The sequence below is a fragment of the Apteryx mantelli genome, chromosome 21 (assembly GCF_036417845.1).
Source record: "Apteryx mantelli isolate bAptMan1 chromosome 21, bAptMan1.hap1, whole genome shotgun sequence".
Classification (NCBI taxonomy): domain Eukaryota; kingdom Metazoa; phylum Chordata; class Aves; order Apterygiformes; family Apterygidae; genus Apteryx; species Apteryx mantelli.
Window position 1 is genome coordinate 9601311 of NC_089998.1, and position 22713 is coordinate 9624023.

The following is a 22713-nucleotide window of genomic DNA, read 5'->3' on the forward strand; positions in this document are numbered from 1 at the left end:
TCGATCAAAGTGTACTAAGCAGGTTAGGAGGACTGTGTACTAGGCAAGTTAGAATGTCAGACACAGGGCAGGAATATCACTAGGGCCCACTTGGACTGGCCAGAATCACCTAGTCCTTGGCCTTTATTTAGGAAGGATCCCTGGATTACCCTCCAAAGTGTTTCACCATTTCAAGATAGGCACCTTAATCCCAGCAGCAGATGGAACCATCTAGTGTTCTGGGCTGGAGGAGCCCAGCTGCTTGGTGTCATCTTTGCATCCAAAATTTGGGAGTCATTTTAGGACAGTGGTTTGCAAACCCTTACTTTTTCTTAAGAACCGCAACAGAAAAGCAGCTCTGTGCATTTAAGAAAGAAATTATGTATGGTACAGGGTTTGTTGCCTTTTGTGAAACATCTAACACATCAGTTTATGTGGCAGAAGAGTGGTTCTGGGGCTGTAGCAAGGCTGGTGGTATTCCTTTTGAACATAAGGCTCCAGGCAGTCCCTGGATCAGCTGCAGAGTGCTGACCATGGACCTCAGGGACTACCAGTGGTCAGGATCACTAGTCCATTGTTTAGAAACCTCTAATTTAAAACAATCTAAAAATAAAAGAAAAGCAAGAATGAGGGTGGGAACAAGATCTGTGGTGATGGACAGGATCTTCTGCCAGAGCAGAAGTATCTGAGGACAGAGTTCATGTGTTTGCTGTGTGTCTGCACAGCTTGTAGCACAAAGGGAGTCCCACTTTGCCTTGAAACCAGGTTGTTAATGTGCCACAGAGCCCAAAACTAACTCCAAGGGAACAGATACATTCATTTGGACTCTCTACCATGCTAATGTGAATACGTGGCTTTGAGACTGGAACTGGCCCATGTCTGGATGGCTCCAAGCATAGCAGACTCAGCTTGTGTCTGGCTATGGTTGACCCTTAGCAACCCAGTGAACCTTGAGAAATGCTGGAGGGCTTACAGCACAGAATGAAATGCATTAATTCCCACTCTCCTCCAGCAGCATACTGCCTTGGGGGAGATGGAGGAGGCAATGCATTTTTACATGAGTTGAAGCAGTTTTTCCGAGGTCTTAGATACTATGAAAGATCTGTCATAAGCAGCATGTGCGGAGAGCTCAGATGAAGTAGCAATGAGTCCTACTGATGACCCTAAGAGAAGGATACGCTCATGATTAGCCTTGTGCATCATGATTTTAGAACATCGCAGCTCATCCAAATTAAGACCATTTCCTTCTGCTCAACTGGCTGCTCTTGGTAAGAGTCGTGCAAGACAGCCTGTCCTTCATTTCTGTATGTCACTTTGTCTGCAGCAAGTTCTAGCCCTGGAGAGCAGCAACAAAGACATTCAAGGGACTTTTGTGGCACTAAAATGCAACTCTTGCTCTTAGCTCAACTAAAACATTGTTCTCGAAAGTTCATTCATTTACAAATGCAGTCTTCAGTCAGCAGAGGAACTGGAGAGGCCAGAGGAGAGTCTTTCATGATTACAAATATGTCTAGTATCATATGGACCGTATGTGTGTACAAAACAGTTTCCCCCCAAAATTCATAGCTTAAACTGGGCAGGGTGACCAGTCGTTCAGTGAAGTGTTGCTACTGGCTCTGTTGTGTAAGTTAGCAAGTGAGGCACAGACTATGCCCAAAGTTGCACAGAAAATCATTAGCTTTTCCTTACCTAGTTTTAACCTAGACTGCCTGTGTCCTGCCAGAGGGATTCCTGATGTGTCTTTGGGAAAAGTCGCGACAAAGAAATGATTTTGGAGACTGCAGGCTTTCAGGAGTGGGACCTAGGTCTGCTCCATCTAACAAGGGAGACCAGCATGTGTGGGTACTCCTGGAAAGTGGGCAGAAGATTTTTCAGTAAGAACTAGGCCTTTTTATTTCTTTTATAATCTGGCAAGCTATCTGGGGAAAGAGGTTTTGACATCCTTCCACCAGGATCAGTGGGGACAGTTTGCTTTTAATGATCTCTTAGGCAGTGAGACAGACCATCTGCTGATGTAAATCAGAACAGCTCTGTCGCCTGAAGTTATGTTACACTAATTTAAATCAGCCCATCATCTCCAAGACAAACCACCTTTCACTGCCCTCCCCCACCAAGAACCAGACCAGAGCACATTAAAACCAGGTATAACCTTGTTCCGGAGGAACAGCCCTGCAAGCCTGTGCTCCCCATCTATCGTTCCAAAAAGCTGGGTCAGGCCTTCTGCTCACAACCCTCCTTTGAACCTCAGCTCCTTGGAGGAATAGCCCTGGAGAAAGAGGAGGCTGTGAAGAGGACCCCCAAAACGTGACAAATTTGGAGGCCTCAGCATGCCATTTGTTTCCTGATTTCAGAAACAAAACCTGGCAAGAGCAAAGTGGAGTAAAGCCTCCTTTTCCATCTGCTTTCCTGGCATTGCTCCGAAGGTCACTGCCGGGGACGGAAGTCCTCGCTGGGCCCCATCTGCCTTCCCTGGGCTTCCTCATTTATGCCCACTTGGGCCTCTGACATTCTACTCTGTTTTTCTTTCCTTGAAAATGGATAGGGAATTGGGAGCCGCTGTGCAGGAACGCGCCTGTTCCCCATTACAGCTCCACCGGGGCTGTAACACGATCGTGCCTGCTCCATACCCACACAGATATTTATTTATCCATACAGACTTTCTCCTTGTTTTCATTAAGTTAGGCAGAAAAGGTTAATCTTTCTTCTGCTAAAGCTTCAAAACCAACCAAGCTAAATAAAATATGATTTCTTTCATTTCTTTTTTAAAGGACACTCTCTCTTTTTTTTCCTAAGTACCAGAATGAGGTCACAGTCAGAGATGCCACAAGAGTAAATTAAAAACAGGTTGAAAAAAAGCAAGAGGGAGAAAGACAGAGAAAACCACAATCAGAAGAAAGTGACTGGTAACGCTGCAGGATTGGTTTAATCTAGTCTAGTAAAGAAGCTGTCAAGACTGAGAGACATTGGTGTCTTCATACTTTCCTCTTCTTGCTCTTTCTAGGAATCTCAATGGCAAAGTCACAGCAGAGAGGTCTCCCCTCTCTTCATTTCTTCTTCGTTTTGCACTGCCTGGGCTTTGCCTTTGCTGCTCTCAGCCCTGGGAAGCTCGCTTGAAGGTCCAGAAGGACCTTTCCTTCTCTAACTTCGAGGAGTCTCCTGACCTAGCGCTATTGTTTAGTCTAGTTGAACTCAGCTTTGTAACTGTTGTCTTCAGCAGGAGTCATAGCTGATAAGTGATTCATCCTGCGTGCTATCCATGACTGCTGGGCGCTGGCACATTTCGCAGTCGAAGGAGAGAGACAGATGTTGCACTGATAGATGCTGACAGTGAGTGGCTGAGCCCACTCCTGTCTGTTCTAATTCCTCAGTCCCTCTCCTGGCCCGTGGTAGGTGTCAGTCGGCAGTCTGAATACAGCCCCATATGACTAGAAATGCGCTCCCTTTAGACCAGATCATCAGTTCAGCTTTGCAGACAGGCTGCTGAGCCTGGGATGTCCTCCACCAGGTGGGACATCAGCTTGAGTTCCCCCAGTGGGAAATCTTGCTGAGTTAACGTTCCTGGGGGCTCTCCCAGAGCCATGAGTAGCGGGTTGACCTACTCTCCTTGGTGTAGCCAACCCTGGCCTTACCCAGCACAGGTTCGCAAAGCTTCACAGACTAGGGATAACCCCCCTGCAAGCTCCAGATGTGCTGTTATTTTTCTCTGTTTTAGGGAGAGCTCTGACTCATGGTGACACTGGAGTTGATGCGAGATACATGTTTACAAAACCAAAAAGAGGAGGTTTGCCAAACTCCACAGCTCTGTCTGCAGAGGAGTGCAAGACACTAGTGAGGAGTTGCACTGGAGAGCAAAGGGAAATGCCACGTGGAGAGAGCTGCATCTTTGTGGCAACCCTTACTAGAGCAGGGATTGATTTTTGAAAGCTGCCTGGGGAGTTGGACGGTTTGGGGCAAACCAGCCGTGGGAAGGCAGTGGCGTGGAAATTAGGGGGAAGAGAGTCTTGCAGGGATACGGCATGCAATTAGGAGTGTCAGCATCCTATTGTGGAGCAGTGTTGCCCCGGTACCTTGTCATCTGCAGGTAGCATCTTTTGTTGGGTACAGCACTTACCATAGTGATGTTCGGCTCTGGTTTGGATTTGTTGCCACTGAGAAGTGAACACAGGTGAGACATCCTCACAGGAGCTGGTCATTTGTCCTTGATATCTGTAACAGCTTATTGCTTTATTTAGCATGACATCAATTATTTATTACTATTAATGAAGGACACAGATGGCTGTCTGGTCAATAAAATATCTCCTACTCCACAGAGATGATCTACTTAGCTATCATTTACTCTGCAGAGAATCTTTGGATTCTTTCTGAAATTTAATAATGTGAGCAAAGATACCGTAGCAATCTAGAAGGTCTGTACTTCAGGGCTGCTTTGGGATGCTGAAATCCTTCTTTATATTTGCTGGCGGGAGTGTGTGAGAACACAGGTCCAGACGGGAAAGAGAAGCCCTTTTGCTTTTCATCACAAGCTACTTATCCATATAATCCCTTTCATAAAATGATCAAACTCCATCTTAAAAGATTGTTAGGTTATTTGCCCTTCTCAGGAGTAGACCGTTTATTCATATCCATTTTACTTTCTTGTGCCATTACCGCCCATTAGCCTAAATAATTATTTTCCATCTGAGTGCCTGCCCTGTTGATATATTCATAGAGTAATGTATCTCTACTTGGCCTTTTTTTCCTTTGTCTCCACTTGCATGGTAAGCTCCTTGTGCCTTTCGTTGTTCCCCTATGAACCCTTATTTCCTGCTTTTCCAGTTTTGATGCCTGTTTCGTGAACACAGACCAACACTATACGGTACGCTCCGACTGAGCTGTCACCAGGCCCTGTGCAGTTAGGTCAGTATTCCTCTGTTGCTACAGGATACAACAACCTAGCACCGCTATTACTTGGTAGGACTGTGTTTGTGGTCCGTCATCCTCTTGCAATGCCAGCGAATACACCCGCTGCCTTAGTTACATCCGACTGACAAGCTCCCAATCTAAATCTAGAGAATGAATTGTTCTCCTCTGGTCCTAGGCGAAGCTTAGGAAAAAAGTCACCTGGGGGGAGCACAGAAGAGCAGCTGCCTGCATACGCTGCAGATTGACAGGCAGTTCGGGGTAGTCGGTTCGTCCCTGGGGCATCCCTCACCTGACCCCGCATTTGCTCCATGGTCCGTGCAGTCTGGCACCAACAGCAATCTCACTGCTGCTTACACAGGTGCAGAAATACTCCCAGCCTTAGGGCTGAGGTTTCGGTACCTTTGCTAGCATCTATTTTGCTATTTTGGTAACAAGCTCTTTGCTTTTGTTCCATCGTTAGCAGGGCCAATGACAGAGGAAAGTTCACCGGAGGCTCAGCGTTGAACACAAAGCACCCTTTCGCTGTAGGGATTTCATTGCAAGGGTTTTGGCTTAAACCAAATTGATATCACCTTGGCAAACCCTGTGAACTTCATTTCCTCCCATGCAGGGGGACTAGCAGTGCACTCCACAGGCAAGGCAAATCCCATTGAACTCGGTGACAGAGTCAGACCATCGTGTGACGCAGCCACTCCTGCATTTGAGGGCATTGCTCATTGCTAGCCTGCTCCCCTCCCTTCAAAACTACACTAAGAGAACATGACTGAGGTTGCAAAGCCAAGCACTCTAAAGCCTGTGAGTGCCTTAAGGACAGTTATCTGTGCAATTTTAATATACAGTTTAATTCAGTGGTTGTGCATGACTTTTTCCATCCTACTTCCAGTCTCCCTGCAAGTCCTAGCTTTACCTTTTGCACTCCCTGTCTCAGCCCTGCATTCTCCTTTCCTGTCCCATCTCTCCTTCTCCCTGGCATAGACAGCCTGGTTGATATTCCTCATGCCCATGGACTGCCAGTCCAAATCTCCCCCTTGATACTGCACTGTTGCTCATCACAGTCTCTCTGCCCAGCTAGTTCCTTTGCCACCCGTCATTGTCTTTATCTCTGTCAGTCCATAATTTCCTCTTTCTCCAGCTGCAAAGATTCAGTCGCTGTCTCCCCCTCCAGCACCTCACCCAGCCCCATGTCCTAGGGATGCAGAACTAGGAGGAGCTCCCCAGGTCATTGAGTCCGCCGTAGCAGCCGAGCGATAGGTGCCTTGGGTTAAAGTTTCTACAGCACAGCCGCTCCACGGAGCAAAAAAAGCTTCCCAACACCCTTTTTCTTCAGGACCTGAAAAAAAAAATCAAAAAACACAACTGTGCTGTGCCCTGGAGGGCAGTCAGAGGAATCAAGGGGACTGCTAGTGTCCTAGAGCATGGTGCCAAGAGGGGTTTTGTTCTGGGTCCAAATTTCCTGCTCTTTCTCACTTGCTAGTTCTAGTCTGCATTTCCAATTTGAAGCGCTTTGTTCACCGATGCCAAGTCCCCTCCAGTTTCCCTCACCTGTCCCTCCCCGCACCAGTACGAAGGTCAGGAGGGCCTTAGGCAGAGGCTGAGGTGTGACGCCTTCTCTCCACGATCCGCACGTCGCACTGCTTGTGCTGCTGCTGCCACCTAACATGGCCGATGATGGCGAGGACCTGGTGCCCCAGAGTATTGCTTTGTCTGCTTGTACCAGCTCCTTGCCTGCCACCCCTTCTTTTTTAGCTCCTTGCCTGCCTCTAGTCCCTAGCTGCTTCTGGCTGCCTTCCCCTTTGCTGTACAACCTAAGAGAGATGGTCTCCATCCCTGGGATCCAAAGCCAGCACCACCTGGAGCCTCCCTGGGCTGCAGGGAGAGGGAAGGTCCTGCTCAGCTGAGGGCTGGAGCAAGCTCTTCAGGGGCTGGAGCCACGAAGCCCTAGCTTGTCTGTCAGCCACGTGCATATGTCTAGCGTGATTTGAGTGCCTTTCTGGGGCAAGACGGGGGGGGGGGGCAAAGAGAACACGTCTGGGTATGGTCCCTCCCGCGGGCATCAGAGCTTTGTTTGTACAAGATTAGCTGAAGAGTGTTCAGGTCTGTGAAGTGCTGCTCAGTCCTGATGCAGGGTCGGGTGAGCAACCTGCTGCCTTTCTACCATCCCTTATGGTCCATTCCCCCTGTGTCTCTGCCAGCTCACATGCTGTCTCCGTGCCAGTTTTCCGGAATAGATAATTTCTGAGGATGTTTCCTGTTCTGATGCGTTTGGATGGTGGTGGTTGTTATTTTCCTCTCTGCCTTGCAGGCTCCGCTTGCTTCATCTCAGTGCCCTAATGCTGTCCCTTGAGCTTGGTCCTCCGTGTGTGGTGGGTAGGGAGGAGTCCATAGCCCGCTTCAGCAGCCCACGTGCCAGCTCTGTCAACCTTAACTGCTCTTTCCTTCAGCCAGGCTGCACTTCTGTCTCCCTCCCAGCCGCCAGCCCACCCCCTGCAGCTTGGCTTCGCAGGTCCAGCAAAAGCAGCGTGTACGGCTATCTAGTAAACTAGGCGGAGAGCAAAAGTTTCCAGGAGATCAGTGAGACAAAATCAATGATTAGATGTCTGGCTGCAGCAAAATGAATGAATGCCACATCTGAAACAGTGATTTCTGCAGTCCCTTGGGGAAAAAACAAGGGCCATGCCATTGTGAGCTTGGACCGAAGGGAAGGGGACATGGCACACCTCTCTAAGCTGTTATATCAGGCTGTCAAGAGACCCTGGCAAATGTCACTCCATAAATTTCCAGCCTGCTTACCTATGTGCCATAAGCATATATGGAAGGCAGTGATTCTGGAGCGTAGAACTGCTGCAAGGGGATATGCAGCAGGATATTATGCGGAATAGCCAGGGCTCTGCTTGTGTTTCCCCAGAGCTCCTGTTGAGCAGGACCTCTGGCAGCTGTTCAGCTTCGGGTGCAGGATGAGGCTTCAGGCCCACTGGCAAGGCTGGAACTGCGGAGAGCTGTGTTTAACACGGCTCTGCTACGCAGGCGGCCGTCTTGGGAGTCCTTGTGAAAGGCAAATCTCTTGTTAACAGAAGAGGTGGTTGAAATTAGTATTAACTGTCAATGTTAGTGAGGAACCCAGGTACTGAATGAGTGGATCAGGCAAACAGTTTAGCTTCTTGGGGGACCAGACTTTCAAACAAAGGTGCCGTCCAACAATCTCGCAATGTGCTGGGCATGGCGTGAAGTTTCACCTTGTAGTTTGGTGCCTGGATGGGTGATACGCTCTTCCAGAATTCACCCCAGAGTGCTTGCCTCAGCCTTGACAGCCAGCCATGGCCCATCTCGCCTTCCCTGCCATGAGGCACATGAGAAGGTAACTGCAGAAACATGGAGATGCTTGGCCAGCTGGGCTGAATGAGGCAAAGGGACCTGGGTGCCAGGGCCCAGCATTAATCTGTCTTCTTGGCTCTATGATACAGGGTATATGCTTTAGTAACTGGGACCCATTTTTTCTGTTTTAATTTATTTTGTGTTTTCTAATGTTAAAAAAATGTCCTGAGAAAAGGCTGAAAAGGACTTGGGCACTGACACTGTTCCTCTTCCTTGGCTTGTGAGGTTCCTTATAGGGTAGTTAACGACCTCCATGCTCTCTTTAATGAAAGCGTTATTTTAACCCTGTTGTCTCCCTCCAGGTAGAGGTTATATGAGGAGTCAGCAACTAGACACAACTGAATTTCTCTAAAATTCTGCACCTGCAAAAGAGCATTTCAAACTGTTAACAGGGAAGTGTTGTCATAAGCCAGGAGAGCATTGGCTCTCCAGCATGCAGGAACGAGTGGCGTGCCCAAACACTGTGTACCGCAGTATTAACACGCGCACACACATATGGTCCTTACAATGCATCCCACGTCACCTCAGCCCGAACCACCTGCCAGTTCTCTCCGAGGAACTCATCTGCCTGTGTGGCGACGGAGAAAGCTTCAGCTCAGCTGCCGCGGCTCTAAATAACAAAGGTGCAGTGGGGAAAGGTCAGTGCTGATCCCAGTGCAAATGAGCACCTACGACCGGGACTGCCTGGCATCTGCTCAGAGATGTATGGCTCCTGCTTGCAAAGAGCAAGGTCCAAGTGAAGTAGGAGAGCAAGCAAAGGAAGTGCAATAACGAAAACACAATAAAATGAAATGAACCCCGACACCTTTGGTAGTGGCACAGGAGTTGCCAGGCGGGGCTGAGCCAGGGGCTATCTGCACTGACTCCTATGGCAGCCGGTTCTGAGTGCTCTGGAGGAACGTGTGAGGTCCCCCCAGCAGGAAACCGTGAAGTAATCTGTCCCCCAGGAACCTTCTTCCTGGTCAAAATAGAGGTTGCTTGAGGTTGGAAGAGGTTTTAAAAGCTCTCTATAGTTTGATAACACAAACTGTTCCTACTTCTTCGTTATGTGTTTGTGATTCATCTTGTTTTTAAGTCATAGCAGTGTCTTTGTTCTCAATGACTTCTTGTGACAGGGAGTTCCACAATCCAATTACATGTTGTATGAAAAAGGACGGAAATGAAAGCTGGAAAAGAGCAATAGCCAAGTAAAAGCCAAAAGGTTTTTGTTTGTTTGTTTGTTTAAATCATAAACCCAGAGCTAAGGGACTTGCTCAAGGCCGTACAATGCTTCTGAGTTCCAAGCAGGGATTTTACCACTGCCAACGAAACCTGCCTGTTGAATTGGCTTGGAGTTTGGTACAGACCCATATCTCGTAACTAGGTTAAGCTACGGAGACTAGTGACAGAGCTGCCTGAAAAAAGTTTGGAAAGAACAAGTCGTGCTGGGAGCATTAAAATGAATAATTAAGACTTGGATTCCTTTAGGGAGGAAAAGAATTTATTGCTGCTCTTTTCTCTAGCCAAGGGGGACGTTTGTTACTGAATTTTGAATTTTGAGACAAGACGCAAATGTGGTTTGGGGGGTTGGAGGGGAGGGGATTTTTTTTTCTACCTGGGTAATCAGCCCACACAATTAGGTGTTCTGTGTTGCTTATACCAATGGGTTATTTCTTACACCGTATACCAAGAATCTAGAATTGTGTTTCATTGCAGTAGTTCTCAGTCAGTTTTACTTTTAGAAAAATAAAGAAAGAAATGTGCTGAGAAGGGAATTCTCCTCCTCTCTCTGCTCTGGTGTCTTGACATTTACACATGCACAAGGTACCCTGCACAGCAATCTGCGTCCGAGTTAGCTTATACCAGCATGACTCTATCAACTGCAGCAGACTCCTCGGATTCCGGTCTGTGTGAGTGAGGGCACAATTAGGGCAGCTGGTCTGGTTTTGTGTCACTTGGCATCTTGGACTTTCAGTTACATTGATGCAAAATGGAAATGGAAAGCAGTGGGACCTACCTGGTGGAGACCTTGCCCCGGTAGAGTGAGACACATGGACAAAGCAGGGGATAATCAGGCCCCAAAAGCTTAATTAATGGGGCATTTTCAGTTTCAGCTGGGTCGTGAGCTAAGTGTTAAATAAGCTTTGTAAAACAGACAACAAACAAAAGTCTTTCAGTTTTGTTTTTTTTTAATATTTTAAAAAACCCTTGAAAAGTGAGAGTCCTTCGGTGTGGCTGAACTATGGTCATTGCAACAATCAGCTCGAAGAGCAGCCACGGAGCCCCTTCTTGGCTGTGGGTCTCGCATGTGGTGTTTGCAGTTGGCTTGTCAGCTGTCCTTGAAGTGAGTCCACATGTTGCCTATATGCTCTATAAATGCACTGCTCCGCTGTCCAAGCTATGACTTCATGCTGTCTGCTTTTGGCTGGCTGGTGTAGGCCCTTCATTTTTCTGCTATGGATCGCTGTTGTAACTGATGGCCCAAGTGTGTTTTCTGCTTGCTTTGTGCATTGTCCATGGGCAATATCCTCCATATAGGCTTGGGGTCATTCCCACCAGCCACAGCCAACTAGACTTTGTTGATTGCCCTGAGGCCTGCACTGCGTGGGAGTGTTCCTGCGTTATTCTTTAAATGGTCAGCAAGAGTTTGCATCTGTATTAATGTTTCGGTCTTGCTCTTCTCTCTGCTCTCCAGGAGAATCCTTGAGCTTTGCGGATGATTTGCTTTCTGGCCTCGCAACCTCCTGTGTGGCAGCGGGTAGGAGCCATGGAGACGTTCCCGAAACCAGCCTCTATTCAGTCATTTTCAAGTGCCTGGAACCAGATGGTCTGTACAAGTAAGGAGAGGCGTATGGGAAGGTGCCGGGGGGCACGAGGGAATCTCCAGTGCTATTAATTAATTGTTATTAGCTTTTCTCTTACAATGGGGCCTAAGGGCCTTGGTTTGGTCTGTGCTGTGTTACACCAGACGCTGTACAAATGATGAGACTCTTTTGTTGCTTTGGGTGTTAGCCTCAACTAACGAAATGGCAAACCAGTGCCAGTACAGCACTGGAGGCACTGGGGGTCTGTGGGATACCCCACTGGAATAACCCACATCTTCACTGTGATGGGCTTCCAGGTCCGTGCATGGTGGGATTGGGGGAGCAAAGCAGCCAGATGTAAAAGGTGGCCTGAGCCCTCTGTGCTAGGTGCTGTTTACTAAGCTCCTGTTTACGTTAGTAGGACACATAGCAGCTCAGAGGGACACCAAATACTGCTGCCTGTCATCCTGCCACTTCCGTAAAGATGCTTGGTCACACCTGTGCTGACGGTCTCATTCACTTGACTCTCCTGAAACAGCCCTGATAACTTTTTTTGAGAACAAGAGATTGGATTTGCTGTTCAAAGGCTGCAGAGTAATTTGTGCCTAAAGCAGTGGGACTATTTCAGCATCCAGACGTTAACTTCTCCTACAGTATACTTGGGAGGGGTCAGGGCTCTTCAACCTCCTCTTCTAAAGGACAGCTCAAAAATCCTGCAGGCCTTCACGATCGGGGGAACTCGGATCGCCTGGGTCCCTGCCTCCCTCTTCAGACCCCTCTTTCTCCCGCGTGTGCTTTCTAGGCCCAGCATCCACTGCGTCTTGTGGGGGATGACAAGAGTCAGGAGAGTAAGAGGGGAAAAAAAAAGTGAGAGGAAAAAAAGGCAGGAAGGAGAAAGAGAGAGAGTAAGCAGGAGAGAAACACTCAGGGCTTAATGTCAGAGTGACTGTAATAATTAAAACACATTTTGTAGTGAGTAATGAAACTTTTTATGGGACCACAAAAGCAGTTAAAGCGAGAGCTGGCAAATGGTCTGTCAGCGAGAACTTTTTAAGATCTTGATTAATACTTTCCCTTTGCCTCCCCCTCCACCACCCCCCAGTTAAGTATGTTGACAGCCTCCAAAGAGGGAAAAGCCTTTATTACACATCTCTGGAGCAGAGCTGCGTCCAGGAGTGGGCTCCAAGTGATACCTCTTGCCATTTAATCATTTTAAATGTTTTCTTGTTAAATATATATAATGCATAAATATAATGATTATTATCGCTGGGAATTGGGCTGCTCTGAAAAGGTGCCAGGGAGAGTCTGGAACAACCACAGCGCTTGCTAATAATCCACCTCCCATAAAATCGGTCAGTCGTGAGCTATCAGCAGTGCAGCGGGCGGCTGCCAGGGCGCTGGGCAAGGGAAGCGCCGCTCCGTTTGCTGGGGAGACCGAAGATGAGGTGAACGCAGCGCGCGGGGAGCCAGAAGGTCTGGCTCTTTGACAGCCCGGGCTGCCAAATCATCTTCCCCATCTGCTGGGCAGGGATAATTGCACTCCCCCGTCTCTTTAGGGGCTCCGTGATCTAATTCCTGATGTCTGTAAAGGGCTTGGAGAGCCTTGGGTGGAAGGCACTGAGCTTTGTCCGGTGTTGTGTCATCCTTCTGGCCAAAGCCAGCCTCCGCTGTGCGGCCTTGGGTCAGGCTTGGAGGGGGACAGGCAGAGGCTGGCAGCGCCTCGTGCCCTGGGGGCAGCTCGGGCACCTCCCGCTTTCTGCAGGTGCCTTCAGGAGAGGCGCAGAAGTTTTGGGGGGAGGCAGCAGGTGTCAATGCATGGGCATCAGGGAGCTGTGGACCCTCCTGCAGGACAGCGAGGAGCCGGGTGGGCTCCCTCCCTTCGCGCGTGCTCGCAGGGCTGGGCACGCACTGCTCATGGGTGTGCGCACTCATGTGCACACGTGCGGGGACATGTTCATGTGGCATCCGGGGGTCCTGGGCCCACTCTCCGGGAGATGCAGAAATGTGCACACACGCTGAAGGATGCACAGTCCTCAGCATCGGTGCTTATGTTCCCAAGCACGTCTACATGGAGTGATACATCTACTACTGAGCATGTTTTCTTACACTATTATGCATGCATATATATGCAGCACACACACGCATTTGCTCCAACTTTGGACCTAGCCAGCACGTGTTTACTTAGCATCTGTGCATTCCCAGATACATAAACACACATATTAAATATTCCTCTGTTCAGATGTCCATACAGTTGCGACACAGCGTGAAGGAAGCCAGAACAGTGAAATGTGAGGCTAACACTCTGTTCTGAACCCGTGCGGACATAACAACAACAGAAACACAGGCACAGGGTCATTTTTTAAATTGAATTTCTTCTGCTTGTTTCATTTGTTTCTGCAGAAAAATAGCTATCTTGGAAGGCTCTGACCTGGGTATAATCTTGATTATAGCAACGCAGCAGGGCTCTGCATTTTTGTCTAGCCTGTTAGGTGAACACACAGATCCTGTGCAGCATCAGAGCTCTTCAGAAGCAAAGGCTTTTGCTTGTTGAGTAGTCTGAGGATATCCCATGAGCCCGGAGAGGGGACTGGGAGATCATGGAAGTCTCCTGCTCTGTGAATGCGTCTGACATCCTGTCCCTTTTCTTCTGCAGTACCTACAGCAATTACGCTCTGCTGTTGGCCAATCATTTGGCATATTACCAGCCTGAGATCAAAGCTGGGCTTGAGTATAGAAAACAAAACCAGAAAATGCTTTTCAAATAAACAAACAAACAAAGTCTGATTGATTTCTCTGCTTCTGAGACTTCTGTAATTTCAAAACATAAACTAACAAAAGGAGAACTAATTTCTTTGTCCTTTGCAGTTTCAGTCTGATGAAAATAAGGGGCCTGCTGACCTTGCCTGTGGTACATTGAGGTTGCTAGTCCCTGCATGGAGGGTTTTCAAGGGGAATATAGTTCACATCAACAAAGATGTGTGTGCTCCATAAGCTCGTGTGGACACTCATGTCAACCTGTCAGGCATGGGTGCCCATGTGTGTGGTTCACACTGAAATCACATGAGTACACACACAGGCAGTGTGGATGGTCTTTGAAGACTAACAAATTTAGTTTAAGCTCTGAAAAAACAAAAGGCTTATAATCATGGCAAAATGCGCCACAAGAGAGAGGATTCTCCCACGAGCTCAGCTGGATCAGAGGCAATTCATCAAGCTTTCTCCCGGGTTGGTCTGGAAGAGTCCCCACTGAGGATGGGGTGAGGAAAGCAGAGGGAGAGACATCTGCATGTCTGTGCAGTCTTCAGCTCGTGCTGAGCCAGCCGGCCAGGAGAGCAGTTAATGCCGATCAGGCGGATGCTTTGGGAGCTAGGAAGCACTGTGCTGAGACAGGCAATTCATGACGCACTGAGCACCAAATACCAGTCAAGAGAAAGGGCTCATGCTGTCTCAGAGGCCAAACTCTGGCTGGAGGACTGAGCTTACATGACTCATGGCCCAACATCCTCCACCTCCCCTGCAAACCCAGCCAATCTCTGCTGCTGAGACATGAGCTTTCCTAGTGCATATTGCAACCTCCCAAACCCTTCAGCCCAACTCGCCATCTCAGCTTCTTACCCAGTCATTCCCTGAGCGCCTCGGGACACCTCTTTACTGAGCTATACCTGATCAGCTGCTGGAAAGCAGGTTTGCCAGCCCAGCACCTTTGTTCAGATACTTGGGGAGAACACCAAGAGCTGGGAGCCAAAAAGGGAAATTTTGGAATGGGAGATGAACCCCCCCTGCCTCCAGCTCTTCTATGGAGCTGCAGTGCAAACACACCAACTTCTCTTCCCTACACCACAGATACTATAATTATAAATTAGATTAAATCCCAATGTTTCACTTTATTTACATTCCTGACCTAGCCTATTCATTTCCGGTGTTTGTGCCAAGAATCAGCACAAAATTTACTGGAAATAATATGGAAGTCATCAGGATCCCTTCCAGAGCCTTTCCTTGGAGTGTGTTCATTTGCTGAGAAGAAGCCTCGAATTTGCTTTCCCTTTGTAGGACCAGATAGGGTTACCCTGGAGTGATCCTGAACCAGTCCAAAGCTGCTGGGAGAGCAAGTTTCTGAAGAGCGTTGGAAAGAAGAGAGGACAGCATGTGCTGTGCAAACCACTTTCTGGGGGATGAAGATTGGGCACTTCCATTGGATGGAAGTGGATTTAATCAAACCTCAGAATGGCAACACAAGGCTCCCAGCTGCAGCCTAGACCTGACAAAGCCTGCCTAGCCGGCTTCATCCCCAGTGGGCATGGAGGCCATCTCCACCATGGTCAGACTCAGTCTCTGCCACCAGGTTCTGGCCAACGGTGAATATACTTGTTTTGGCCAGCTTAAAGAAAGAGGCAAAAAAGCTGACTAGGAGGGACCCTTCGTAGTGCTGAGAAACAACGATTGCAATTCAACAAGCTGAATGCGCTAAAGGAACTGGCCCAGAACAAGGCTGATTAATGTTGGTTGACCTCTGCCTTATGCATGGCTGGGATAAAAAAGTGGATTGGAAACCCTTGGTGCTCAAGAGTCTGCTAATGCTGGCAACGATCCACTGCTCCTTATATGATACTAATTGTTATTGTTGGTCTTCCGTCAGGAAGACACATGAATGAGCATTGGAGCAATCCGAGACAGATCCCAAATAGTTCAGTGGCATGGGTTAAAACACATCTGTTACAGGCCTTGGCTGAGTCCCCTGTGTGCACAGGAGCTGTGCTGCTTCATTGGATCCACCTCTTCTATTCCACATGCTTTCCAGCTTCCTGCAGCCGAACAGCGTATGGCTGTAGTTTCTTCTCAGACATTCCTGGCTTGCCGAAGCTCAAACAAGGGAAGTGAGGAATTGAACAAGTGTTTGCTCAATCCCAGACCTGTGCTCTAACTGCAGGCTCTTCCTTCCTCAGCAGTTTAGGGTTGCTTTATAACCAGGCTTCCCAAAGACTGGCTTGGATATGCATTTGTTTGCTGAAATAAGTCCACCACCGAGCTGCCTGGGCCCATCTGGGCTATGTGCAGATCACTAGAGTGGAGTGGATTGGCCCTGTCAAAGCCAGTCTTTACAGGGAGGTCAGGGACTGAACAGAGGAAGGAGGTAGTCTCTGCTAATATTAATGAAGCCCCATGCATGGAAGCAGGTTGGGCTCCTACTGCAGTTTCCAATGTTGGTTTCTTTTATTAGCATTATAATCCTACGCAGGAGACTACAGATTTGGAAGCCATGCCAAAGACAGGCATTCTTTCTGCCTTGAGTCTAGGGGCTGGAGGCTGTTCCCAGCTCTGCCATTGCTCTGCTGTGTGATTTAAACAGATCACTTCGTCTCACTTTCATCTTCATCTGTTTGCTCGTCTCCTTAGTTGGTAAGCTCAGTAAGACAGAACTCTCTCTTGCTAACTCTGCGCGCAGCCAAGCCTGCAGTGGCTCAGATCAGGGCTTCCAGGTGCTATTGCAATATTGCTACTACCAACCATTTTGCTCTGGTTGTTCTAAAAGTTGGGTTTGTGCCTGGATTCTACTTATGACTTTAGACTTGTCTCTGCCACCAGTATTCAGCCACCTGGGAGAGATCTGGAGTCAGGAGGTGCCTTTCTACTGGCCTCAGTGGAACCTTCTTCCTTAGTATCTGCCAAGCGTATGAACATCTCCTGGCATTTTTTTGGAAGGGCCAAGTTATCCTCCCCAAATTCTCTGCATCTGCTTACACTTCGTGCCACAAAAAAACAGAACAACCTTTGTTGCCTCCCCATGACCAGCTCCTCCCCACCCTTCCTCAGGACGTCCGGATTGAAATAACATTCTTGGTGTTTTTGTTCTAAAAACTCCTGGCATCTGAGCTTCAAATCTAGCTTAGGTTTGCATAGGCTATTTGCATTGCTCCTTTGGGGGTGGCTGGAGGAAGGCTGGTGGGGAGGGGTGAGGAGGAGGAGGCACGGCCGGATTGTTGTATAGGGTACTGCAGCTGGGGGAGTGTGCGAATAGATGATTCTTCCTGGAAATGGTAACAGGATGGAGAGGAGGAGTTTGGCCTGTTCATATGCTGATAGACAAATGGACCTTTGCAATTCCACCTTTTTTTCCCATCACCAATTTAGTAACCCTTTACGGTTATGGGCTTGAAGAATATTCTTATTTCTGAGTGTGTAGTAACCTAATGCTGCTAAAATAGATCTTTCCAAGTCTCATCTCATTGACTGATGGGTGAGCAAGTACAAGAGATGCAGTATAAATATAAACACAGATGTTGCTGGCTTTGATTTGCTTCAAAGCCAGCGAAAGCTGCACTGTACTACTGCGTTGCATTCATTTTTTTTCTTCATCAGCTGTCCACAGCACAGAGCACCTTTTTCCTGAAGGTTAGAAAGCTGAGGACAGTGTTGATTTGATTCTTACAGCAGCACTGAGGTTTGATCCCCCCTCCCCTTCCAGGACACAAGGAATTTGCTGAATGGAGTGGTGTTTCTCTTACCTTGCAGGGGAGAAATGGCTCAGGAGAAGGACAAGTGTTTTAGTTCTTGTTGGCCATTTCACAGCTGTGGAAACTGAGGCAGGGAACGGTGAAGTGGCATGCCTGAAGCTGTCCCCCTTCTCTCTCTTATTCTCGGTTTTGGGGGGGTTTTTTCTCCCTAGAAAAGCCAGTCTGGTAGTGACTTTTTTACACAGTGATAGGGGACAGTGGGAGACGTCACTTAGTCAGCTGGAATTTCCCATCTACTGCCAGAGCACAGCTGAAGGGCCTTGTGTAGCACCGCCAGCCTGGTGCCGCGGCTCTCGGCTGTTTTACGGGAGCGATGCTCACTAACCGTTGCGAGGGGGTAGCACCGGGACTTTGACACAAAGAGGCAGTATTACATAATGTCTGGAGCTCTTGGGTCCTGTTTCCGTCCTGCCGGGGTGCACGCAGCCCAAAACAAGCTGGAATTTAAATTATGGCAAGGCACGATGTGGAGAGGTCCAAGCAGGCTGTGTGTGAGTCGGCTCAGGCCCAGGCGCGGTCCAGCCGCATTTGCTCAGCAGTCCCGTGGCTTTGCACCTGCTCTACCAAGCCCCATAGGAGAATAAGAGTGTATTAGGTGGTGCACAACCCTGGTGTGGCAGGGCTAGTTTGCATCGGCATCTGAGCTGGTCCCTTACGTGGTCCTGTCCTGTCTACATTTTCCTGCGCCAGTCTCTGTTAGCACAATTATCTCTTCTCTGTGCACCAGTTTGTGGGTGGAAAGGTCTTGTGTCACCCCAGGCAAACCTTGCGCTATTTCTTTCTGTAAATGATGGTCAGATTTGCAGCGTGTGGGTTCATTCATTGCTGGAAAACGCTTTGATATTGGGGAGGGAAATTTCTGCCTCCTCCTATGACTGCCTTCCTGCACCAGGTAGCAGTTCAACGTGATGTCTACAGACGATTTAAGTTTTCAGTAGGCTAATTCCAGCCCTAAGGAGTGGCCAAGAGCAGCTCAGCCATATCCAGAAATGTGCCACCAGGAAGGATGTGAGAAGCTGCTCTGAGGCCCAGCACTTCAGATACTGCCGCACCTAGAGGTCTCATCTGAAGCTAGAGCATATCCACATCCCACTGGAATAAATCAGCTCAGGCAGGCTCTGGATGGGACCCCAGCTCCCAAAAGCTGGAGATATTGGGCCCAAAAGGTGATGCTGATCCAAATAAAAAGATAAGTCGCAAGCTAATCCTGCCTGCATATCTTTCCCTCCACACTCTAGGAAGCAAAGTTTAGATGCTTTTACCTGCAAGATCTGTCCCAGCTCATTCCGGCAGTGTGCATACTTCATACATGGCCTGCAAGTCCCTAAAATTAGTTAAATTTCTTTTTGTTTTGTTTTTCCAGAGGACACCTGCTGCATACTCTCCCTCCCTATCCTTTTCTTGTAACAACAAAGGCACAGAAAGCTCCTCACTAGCCTTATCTCCCAGAGAGCACTTTGTTATCTTCCTTTTCCTTTTTTTTTTTGTTATGCATTTTAAAAAAGAAGATTCCTCTTTTAATCTTTCATTTACGCAAAGCATTACGTCTGTGGGCACCCATCTCCTGGTCCTGCCACACTACAGTTTATCAGCACAGAGCGACCCCTCCAGCTCTGCCACCCGTTCTCTCTCTCAAGGTCGCAGGATAAATCTGTTTCCAGTCTGCAGGGTGCTTATTAGGGGGGAGCTGCTGGATGAGGGAGTCCCCTGCACAGAGGGTTGCTGAACTTTCCAATAGATCTTGATTGACCATTTACTTATTCCTTGGGTTTTTGGATTGCTTTCTCCAAAAAAGAAATTTGGTTGTTTTGTTTTGTTTTTCTCTTCAAATCCTTAATAGGGAAGTTAGAGGAAACTGAGTGCACCTGGGCTTTTCCAGACCGCTCCAGTCTTTGATTTTGGGGTCTGACCCAGACCCCGTTGCGGTCAAAGGGGTGTGTTATTTCCCTAGACTTCAGTGAGGCTTGGATTCAGATCGTGGAGCAGAAGCTGGGCAGGGGATTGCCTGTAGTTCGTTAGCTGTAACTGCTGCTGCTTAAGCCTTTTGTTTAATAGCAGGTTTGTCAAGGGTGCCTGCGTTTTCAGAGCTCCCTCAGTTATGTGTTGAGGCTTTAGAAATCTCTCTTTCACAAGTTCAGAGCTTTCATTTCCTGTCTCAAGTTATGTTAGTGCTGTAGGTGACCGAGTCCCTTTTTGCTTTTGCAAAAGTAGCCAATGAATTCAGGCATCTCCATTTTTGGGTTCCCAGCCAGCATCATCTTCAAGTCTTCATTGGTGGTGCCACAGCTCGCCTTGACTTCAGCTTAGTTTGTACCAAAGTAGGTCAACATAAAATGGAGACACTCAAATTTAGTAAGTAACTTGAAAGTAGCTGCTTCTTCCTGAGTTTTCCCACCTGTAAAGTAGAGGTGTTAAAACTTAGCTACATCCTTTGGTAGAGTTCTTGAAGTCTACCCAGACAGTGGTTGCCAGGGAGCTTGGGGAGACAAAATACTCGTGTTGACTGGAGCATCTCTCTTTCCTTTGGGCATATTGGCAGCTTTCTCTTCTTCCAGGCTGTCTCTGGATTTCCAGCAGGGCTCTGTGCCATTAAGGACTTTAGCACGATCTTTCTGATTAGCTGTTACTGTGCCTGAAACGTTCCCCTCCCACTGCTGTTGCCCAAATACTGCCTTTGCAGCCCAGCCCTTTCTGAGAAGCTTGACGTGACCACAGAAAGTCAGGAGTGGAGTCATAAGGCAAGAGCCCAGCACAGGGCAGACGCCAGCCAGATACGCTGAGCACGCACTGAGCCCAGAGTGCCTGCTCCGGGGCCCACCCTGCTACAGCTGGGTTTGCTGGAGGCAGGTAGTTCTCATCCATTCCCTTTGGGCAGGTTTCTCCGGTAATGTGTGCTGGTTTTTCCACTCTGTTGAGACATATCTGTAGGCCTGAGGGAACAAGATCAAAATCCCCACATGAGGAGTGGTTTAACAGTGACCAAGCATGCTGTCACTCCAGCAGGGAACACCACCCGTGGAGGTGGTGACGAAAGTCCCGTCCCACCATGTAGATGCCACCTCGGTAACCAAACAGTTACTTTTCAGCTTCCTCTCCTATTTTTATTGTGCTCTTCTCCTCACTATAATATCTGAGTTTGGCGGCTATTGGCTATCTAGTGCCCCAAACTGACGCCGTCTTGTACTGCCAAAGCGGTAAGTATTTGCCCTGAGTACCTTTAGAGTGGTTTCCCCCCCACACACGTGCCCTCATCACTCCTGGTTGCCACACACACACACACACACACACACACTTCCCTCTGCTCTTCAGGAACGAGATAAATTTGATTATACAGCAATATGGTTTCTGTTATGAAAAGGGGAAAGAAAATACCCTGGCTTTCACTGAAAACCCTCAGAGCCAAAACTTATGTCATAATTTAAATGTTTCTAAAAAAAAAAAGAAGAAGAAGAAGAAGTGGGGGGTGAGGGTTGTGCTTTGTTCAAGTGACAACGGATAGGGGAAGCAGTGGGGCAGGGGGATCCCGTCTCCGCTACATGAACGGGAGAGTCCAGCATGGAAACCCAGCATCCCTAATGGGAACACGAAAGAGCAGAGCCCGAATTCAGGGACTCGCGGCCAGGTCGCTGACAGACACTCGCCCAAACGGCTTGGGCGCTGGCAGTGCGGCCGGCCAACGTGCAGGTCCTCCTGCCTCCGGGACGCTGCTCGGGCACGAACCTGCTGCTGTGACTCTTCCTCCCCCTCCGCGCCAAGAGCACGGCTTCAGGCCGGTGCTCATTTGCACTTGACTGCTGGATGGTAGCCATCCCGGGGCGTTTGGCTCAGCTCTGGGCTGCCAATCCTCTTAATCAGGGTCCGTCTCTTTTCTTCCATCTTTTTTGCTCTTGGCTTCTGCCTGGGAAGCCCCAGGGACAGCACAGCCGCCGTCTCCCTCTCAAGGTGCGGTGGCGTCTGCTTGCTCTGATGGAGATGCGGAGAAGCAGAACGGCCAGACTCATAGGTCTGTGTAAGGATCTCCTTTCCTTCCCGACCGTGGTGGGCCACAACCCCTCCCCAAGTGACTGAGGAGCAGCACCAGTGCCCATGGCGGTGGGCAGCGGGATCCCGGGAGCCCGCAGGGAGGACCTCGGGTGAGGAAGTCAGCCCCGTCTCTGAACTGAGCCTGTCCCAGGAGTTCTGCCCTGACATCCAAATGTGTGACCTGCTGGCACCATTACCTGCAGCATTTGGTTCAAGAAATCAGGTCTTTTGGTCTTGCTGGGTGGTTGTGGACAAGTTGCTTCCTTCCTCTGTGCCTCAGTTCCCTTTCCTAAAACCCTTTGAGGTTGGTGGATGAGTATATGGGCCGATGATGGAAAATAGCCACAGCGCTTCCCTCAGCAGGGCAGAGCCCACAAGCACGCAGTCGCCAATGACCAGAGCTACTTCTGGAGCATGCAATCCCTGGCGTTATTTTTGCTTTCCTTCTGAACATCTCCTGGCTTACATTTATGGAAATAGCCTTCTTAATTATGGAAATCAATAGTCTTAATTTTTTTGCACAACCACAAAAAGAAGGGCCAGCTTCTGATACTTTCATATTCTCTTTCTGTCTGGTTTGCATCATTGCAATGTCACAGTCTTCCAACCTTTAGGTGACAGAGGAGCGGGAGGAGTACCTATCCCTCACGCAAGAGACTTTATACTCACAGAGTGCCTGCTTCTCCTGGGGAGCTGAGGATGCTGGATGAGTATGTAGAACCCCCTCACGCACTCTCCACAGCTCCCAGGAGATGACAACCCCTGGTCAAACCCTCACTGGTGGCTGGTTCAGAGGCAGATGCCAGTGCCAGGAGCAGCAGGGACTGGCAATGGGGCAAGGTGGTGTTTGCACGTCTTTGCTCTTTGTAGTCACTCGCAGACCTTCAGAAACCAGAGAACGCGTTGCCCGGGTAATCTAATAAAGCCAGCCTTCACGGCACTGCTGCAGTCTGTAACGCGTTTACCTGAGTGACAGGCTGCCTCCGAGGAGCGTATGACCCTCCCTGTCCTCTCTCGCTCTTGCTCTTCTTCCCTCTGGGTTTTGGGGTTTCGTTAGGGTTTGTTTAAGTTTTGCAGCGTTGCGTCCCCTTGGGTCCTGCCCTGTGTCAGCGCTGCACCCTAGCGATTTAAGATACATGGAT

At 48.8% G+C, this 22713-nt stretch overlaps 1 protein-coding gene across 1 annotated transcript in view; it reads left to right on the forward strand.

Annotated features, from left to right (window-relative positions):
* The window catches only part of ASTN2 (astrotactin 2), a 433335-nt gene that overhangs the window by 383440 nt on the left and 27182 nt on the right, over positions 1-22713 (forward strand). Inside the window, exon 20 of the mRNA XM_067309282.1 lies at positions 10928-11069. Within this exon, the coding sequence (XP_067165383.1) occupies positions 10928-11069 (142 nt within the window). The remainder of the gene's footprint in view (positions 1-10927; positions 11070-22713) is intronic.